Source organism: Lampris incognitus, chromosome 6 (assembly GCF_029633865.1).
Source record: "Lampris incognitus isolate fLamInc1 chromosome 6, fLamInc1.hap2, whole genome shotgun sequence".
NCBI classification, from domain to species: Eukaryota; Metazoa; Chordata; class Actinopteri; order Lampriformes; family Lampridae; genus Lampris; species Lampris incognitus.
In genome coordinates this window covers 3293233-3300732 of record NC_079216.1, presented here as the reverse complement: position 1 = coordinate 3300732, position 7500 = coordinate 3293233, and the positions used below count along the sequence as shown (strand labels likewise).

General features: G+C 46.5%; 1 protein-coding gene across 1 annotated transcript in view; it reads left to right on the top strand.

The window, feature by feature from the left end:
* snx33 (sorting nexin 33) overlaps nt 1-7500 on the top strand; it is a 36230-nt gene that overhangs the window by 4911 nt on the left and 23819 nt on the right. The window contains 1 exon segment of the mRNA XM_056281621.1: nt 174. Coding sequence (XP_056137596.1) covers nt 174 — 1 coding nt within the window.

The following is a 7500-nucleotide window of genomic DNA, read 5'->3' as shown; positions in this document are numbered from 1 at the left end:
TTCAGTCAGTCCTGATCCTCGTACCCGCTCATCAGTCATCCAGGACAGTTTGTTTTGGAGGTCTGGTATTTGGATTTAGTAGAAGGTGTTTATTGAGGGCGGGATAAAACCACGATACCTCGGCTGTGGATGCCTCTATGCCGTGGACGTGTTTGTAAACGGTTATCCGACAGGGTTGGCGTCTCTGGAGACCTGTGTGGACCATCACCGCCTTCCTTTCTGGGAACCGACACTCTGCCAGAGAAACAGGTGAAGCAAAGTGGGAGCAGTGGATACGATTTCATTCTCTTTGCAGATTATGTCAACTGGTCGAGCCGGTTTGTGATTCAGTTCTGGGAGTCTGAAGTAGGGAAGGCCCAAAAACCTTCCTCTTGCAGTCTACCCTCATCCTCAAATGGCTTCTAAGCTTTGCAGTTCATATGAGCCATATGACTCTACTGTTGGGGTTGCCTGTTGTACCCTTATTTTGACTTTATCATGTGTCTGCTAGCGAGTCCTGCTACCTGCACTTTACACACCACGCTCACATGTGGTGATGTGTCTGTTATACCACATGAGTCCTGCTACCTGGACTGTACACACCACGCTCACATGTGGTGATGTGTCTGTTATACCACATGAGTCCTGCTACCTGGACTTTACACACCACACTCACATGTGGTGATGTGTCTGTTATACCACATGAGTCCTGCTACCTGGACTGTACACACCACGCTCACATGTGGGTTGATGTGTCTGTTATACCACATGAGTCCTGCTACCTGGACTGTACACACCACGCTCAAATGTGGTGATGTGTCTGTTATACCACATGAGTCCTGCTACCTGGACTGTACACACCACACTCACATGTGGTGATGTGTCTGTTATACCACACGAGTCCTGCTACCTGGACTTTACACACCACGCTCACATGTGGTGATGTGTCTGTTATACCACATGAGTCCTGCTACCTGGACTGTACACACCACGCTCACATGTGGTGATGTGTCTGTTATACCACATGAGTCCCTGCTACCTGGACTGTACACACCACACTCACATGTGGTGATGTGTCTGTTATACCACATGAGTCCTGCTACCTGGACTGTACACACCACGCTCACATGTGGTGATGTGTCTGTTATACCACATGAGTCCTGCTACCTGGACTGTACACACCACGCTCACATGTGGTGATGTGTCTGTTATACCACATGAGTCCTGCTACCTGGACTGTACACACCACACTCACATGTGGTGATGTGTCTGTTATACCACATGAGTCCTGCTACCTGGACTGTACACACCACGCTCACATGTGGTGATGTGTCTGTTATACCACATGAGTCCTGCTACCTGGACTTTACACACCACACTCACATGTGGTGATGTGTCTGTTATACCACATGAGTCCTGCTACCTGGACTGTACACACCACGCTCACATGTGGTGATGTGTCTGTTATACCACATGAGTCCTGCTACCTGGACTGTACACACCACGCTCACATGTGGTGATGTGTCTGTTATACCACATGAGTCCTGCTACCTGGACTGTACACACCACGCTCACATGTGGTGATGTGTCTGTTATACCACATGAGTCCTGCTACCTGGACTTTACACACCACGCTCACATGTGGTGATGTGTCTGTTATACCACATGAGTCCTGCTACCTGGACTTTACACACCACATTTACATGTGGTGATGTGTCTGTTATACCACATGAGTCCTGCTACCTGGACTGTACACACCACGCTCACATGTGGTGATGTGTCTGTTATACCACATGAGTCAAATCCACCATCTCTTTAAGATCCGAGACACACTGACACTAAATGTACTCACCATGACATGTACTGTTGGCTATGATGTGAGTACTTTCTTGCAAATGAACTACTACTACTACTACTACTAGTACGACTACATATATGACATAATTAGTAAGCTTCTTGTAAGTTAGTTAGTAATTGTGAACACAGACATGTGAAAGTCTACGGTGACAGCAGCCGAGCTCTGGCCAGTTGTCCGGATGGCCGGCTGGTCTCAGATGCTGCAGCCCCTCCTACAGGCATGGCATGCACTCCCACCTCCGACAGAATCCTGTTTTCTGCAGTATTTCCATGCACTCTGTGTAGTAGAGTACAACCATTTAGTTTTTCCTCGTCATTATAAACGTGTCGTCTTCCTTCTCGTACATCCTTTGATTCTTTGTAAGCTGGTCAGTAGTTGATAGTGCCTGCATACCTGCACAGGCTTAGAATTATTTTTCCCACCACAGACTTGAATCACTGCCTCTCTCTCTCTCTCTCTCTCTCACACACACACACACACACACACACACACACATATATATGTTACTGCTACTAGTTTTATGATCTGTATATTTGATTTGGTTAAGGTTTTATGCTGGAATGCCCCTCCCCTGATGTAACCCCCCCCCCCCAATCTATCCAGGCTTGGGACTGGCACTAAGAACGCTCTGGCTTCTACGTCCTCAGTGGCTGAGATTCATATGTATATATATATATACTATATGTACAGTGGCCTTGCAAAAGTATTCATACCCCTTGAACTTTTCCACATTTTGTCACGTTTTGACCACAAACATAAATATATTTTATTAGAATTTTATGTGAAAGACCAACACAAAGTGGCACACAATTGTGAAGTACAAAGAAAATTATACATGATTTAAAAACATTTTACAAATAAAAAACTGAAAAGTACGGTGTGCAAAAGTATTCAGCCCCCCTGAGTCAATACTTTGTGGAACCGCCTTTTGCTGCAACTCCAGCTGCAAGTCTTTTGGGGTATGTCTCTACCAGCTTTGCACATCTAGAGACTGACAGTTTTGCCCATTCTTCTTTGCAAAACAGCTCAAGCTCAGTCAGATTAGATGGAGAGCGTTTGTGAACGGCAGTTTTCAGATCTTGCCACAGATTCTCAATTGGATTTAGGTCTGGACTTTGACTGGGCCATTCTAACACATGACTATGTTTTGTTTTAAACCAGTCCATGTAGCCCGGGCTTTATGTTTAGGGTCGTTGTCCTGCTGGAAGGTGAACCTCCGGAGGCCCCAGTCTCAAGTCTTTTGCAGACTCCAACAGGTTTTCTTCCAAGATTGCCCTGTATTTGGCTCCATCCATCTTCCCATCAACTCTGACCATCTTCCCTGTCCCTGCTGAAGAGAAGCACCCCCAGAGCATGATGCTGCCACCACCAAGTTTGACAGTGGGGATGGTGGTGTGTTCAGAGTGATGTGCAGTGTTAGTTTTCCGCCACACATAGCGTTTTGCATGTAGGCCAAAAAGTTGAATTTTGGTCTCATCTGAGCAGAGCACCTTCTTCCACATGTTTGCTGTGTCCCCCACATGGCTTCTGGCAAACTGCAAACGGGACTTCTTATGGTTTTCTTTTAACAATGGCTTTCTTCTTGCCACTCTTCCATAAAGGCCAGATTTGTGCAGTGCAGGACCAATAGTTGTGCTGTGGACAGATTCCCCCACCTGAGCTGTGGATCTCTGCAGTTCATCCAGAGTCACCATGGGCCTCTTGGCTGCATCTCTGATCAGTGCTCTCCTTGTTCGGCCTGTAAGTTTAGGTGGACGGCCATGTCTTGGTAGGTTTGCAGTTGTGCCATACTCTTTCCATTTCCGGATGATGGATTGAACGGTGCTCCGTGAGATGTTCAAAGCTTGGGAAATCTTTTTATAGCCTAACCCTGCTTTAAACTTCTCCACAACTTTATCCCTGACCTGTCTGGTGTGTTCCTTGGACTTCATGATGCTGTTTGCTCCCCAATATTCTCTTAACAAACCTCTGAGGCCGTCACAGAACAACTGTATTTGTACTGAGATTAGATTACACACAGGTTGACTCTATTTAGTCATTAGCTCAACATTCGATCATTCAGCAATCATCAGGCAACCTCTGAAGGTAATTGGTTGCACTCAGAGAAAAGGGGGCTGAATACTTTTGCACACCGCACTTTTCAGTTTTTTATTTGTAAAAATTTTTTAAAATCATGTGTCATTTTCTTTGTACTTCACAGTTGTGTGCCACTTTGTGTTGGTCTTTCACATAAAATTCCAATAAAATATATTTATGTTTGTGGTCGTAACGTGACAAAATGTGGAAAAGTTCAAGGGGTATGAATACTTTTGCAAGCCACTGTATACATACATACATATATATACACATATATATACACACATATATACACACACACACATATATATACATATACATACATACATACATATATATATATATACACATATACACACACATATATATATATATACATATATACATATATATATATATCTCCCTCTCACCCTTTTTCGGGTGAGAGGGAGATATTTTTTTCCTATACATTCCTATTTAAGATTATTTTAGACTGTTTTTACTAGGTGAAGTGAACTGATTTTAACTCGGATCCTAAACCTGATGAGGATGAATATAATATTATTATAATATTATTGTGAGGTCATCAGTTTCCCTCATCGTGCCGTGTGAATGTCCTGCAGCAGGGTTACTGCAATCACCCTGACGTGTCTCCTGCCACACCGACGCCCATATCAGCTGACAGGACGGGGCCACGCCAGCCAGCGGGAGATAAAGCTTCTGCTAAATGTGATTATGTCAGTCAGACAGCACACGGTCGGCTGTGATGGAGGTCAGGCTAAGCCGACGTCACACCACCACACCCGGGACATGATATACCGACTACGCCTTCAGCATGTTTAAGAAGGCTGGACAATAATCCCGTATGATCATTTATCGTCTTTCAGTGGTATTTCAGTTGTACATTTGGATGTTCTGACACAGTTTTGCTGTGTCAGTGAATGATGAAGAGAATCTCTCACTTCTCTCAGCACGAAGTGTGACTTTTTGTTTTTGTTTTTCTTTAGTTTTGTTTGGGCTGGAGTAGGAAAACAGTTCTGTAGAAGGATGAAATCACTGTCACCTTTCAGAGAACAAGATGTCTGGCACCTGACAGGTTTTGAATTACTGCAAAAAAGTTTGGACAGGAAGTGCGAGCGGGTGAAAAGTGAGTCTCAGCAGCGGTTGCGGTCAATGGGGATCCGTGTGGAGGTAAGGAGGTGGGATGCGGAACGACACAGGGCTAGCTAACCGGCGGTGTATCAAATGAAGCACATGTTGGTTTCCACCACGTCGCTTCTTGCCGTTGATGTGCTGAGAGAAAAGTGATGGACCATCGGTCCAGGAGGCCGGAGGTTGTTCGGTCGACTTCCTGTCCGTCAACCAACTTCCTCGCCACGTGACCCGTGAATGTTGTCACAGCTCCACATCCAGCTGTGGCAACATTCAGCTCCTCCACACGTCCCTCATCCCTCCTTCCCTTTCTTCAGGCAAGTCTTCACACTGAGAAACACAAGAGCTTATCGAGGTGTTTCATCGTGGTTTAGATCTCACGGTGCTTATTTCAAGACATCGCTGCTGAAACCTTCTCATCACATATCATGGCTTGTTTCAATAAAGTGTACTTGTTTCATGATTACACGACCTGTAACAGGGACAGTTCACTAAACAGGGAGAGAAGTCCTAAAACAAGACACTTCATTTGCGATGTTCTTTCTTCTCGTCATCATCTCATCTCATCTTCAGCTGCTTCTCCGGGGTTGGGTCGCGGTGGCGGCAAGCTAGGTAGGGCACTCCAGACCTCCCTCTCCCCAGCAACGCCCCCCCAGCTCCTCCTGGGGGATCCCAAGGGGTTCCCAGGCCAGATTGGACATGTAGTCCCTCCAGCAAGTTCTAGGTCTACCTCCTAGTCGGACGTGCCCGGTAAACCTCCAAAGGAAGGCGCCCAGGAGGCATCCTAATCAGATGCCCGAACCACCTCAACTGGCTCCTTTCGACGCCAAGGAGCAGCGGCTCTACTCCGAGCTCCCTCCGGATGTCCGAGCTCCTCACCCTATCTCTAAGGCTGAGCCCAGACACCCTACAGAGGAAACTCATTTCAGCCGCTTGTATCCACCATCTCACCCTTTCAGTCACTACCCAAAGCTCATGACCATAGGTGAGGGTTGGAACCAAGACTGACTGGTAAATTGAGAGCTTTGCCTCCCGGCTCAGCTCCCTCTTCACCACAGCGGTTTGCTACAACTTCCACAATGTTCTTTCTTTTTTATAGTAAATGTCTTTACAAGTCCCGTTACCGTGAAACAAGTACACTTTCTAGAAACAAGCAAAATGTTAAAAGCAACATCAGCAGATGTAAGACAAGATGAAACACCTTGGGGAGCTCGTCTTTTCCTGGTCCTGGCCAACATTCAGGAAACGATTCATCAAACTAATGAAAAGACACTTTCCATCAGGAGGACAGCGTCCACGCCTCTCAGTTTGCCCTCTTCTAGTTTGACCCGTCTCTTCTCTTCCCTTCACAACTCAGCCTCCATCTCATGATCTGTTCTCTTCTGTCTGCCTCTTTTCTTTCTGTTCTTTATCCCTCCAGTCTGTCCAAGGACATCTGGATCAGGGCGGTCTGCCGGGGAAGCTGGCCTGGTGTCAGTACGGCTGCAGGAACCTCAGACTGCACACCATCACACCAAACCACAAGATACACCTTCGTTTTAAAGCCTTAATCGCGTTGCTCCGTTGTCAATTAAGTGATGTTTGAAACTTTATGGAGATGGAAACTGCTTCCTGTTTCAGTGTATCCGTGTGTTTGGCAGATTTATGCTATCCGGTTGTTGAAGAACACTGTCAATTTGGAATTATGTTCGGATTTATGGATTGTCAACCTTTCAAGTGTGCTTTCCATTAAGTCAAGCTGACATCGATGTGGATGTAAGAGGGATCCAGATGTCTTTTAATCCTCCGTATATCAGGACATGGGGTATGAAGTGGGTTTTCATCAGTGACACTTCTGGCAGCCAAATAAACAACAACAACAACAACACACATTGAGACACTGAACCAAGACAGCATCCGGATGTGGGCCACTTCAGGCAATGATGCGGCGCTGGTGGTCTTCTTCTGGCCCTGACAAAATGGATGTGAGCCTGAAGTGGCCCACATGTATAACAGCAACTATGGCCCAAATATGCCAAATCACATGTGGGCCTTTTTTGGCAAAGATGCGGTGCTCTGGGCAGCATGTGATCTGGATGTGACCCTGAAGTGGCCCGTGTGGTAAATGGTGAATATGGCCCAAATATCAGCAAACACATATGGGCCACCTTTGGCAAATATGTGGCACATGCGGCATTGCTACGGCTTGGTTCTGGCCCAGATCTGGCAAACAGGAGCGGACCGTCCAAATGCCATCATTCCACGGGGTATGTGGGCCGGATGAAACTGTTGGGGTGAGTAGTCCGCGGTGGTGTAGCGGTCTAAGCATCGGCTTTGTGTTGATGCAGTTGCCCACTGGGGACCGGGGTTCGCGCCTCGGTCTCATCAGATCTCACTATGGCCGGACTCGATGAAGCAGCAATAATTGGCAATGCTGTCTTCGGGAGGGGGGCGGAGTCGGCTTGTGTTCGTCACAT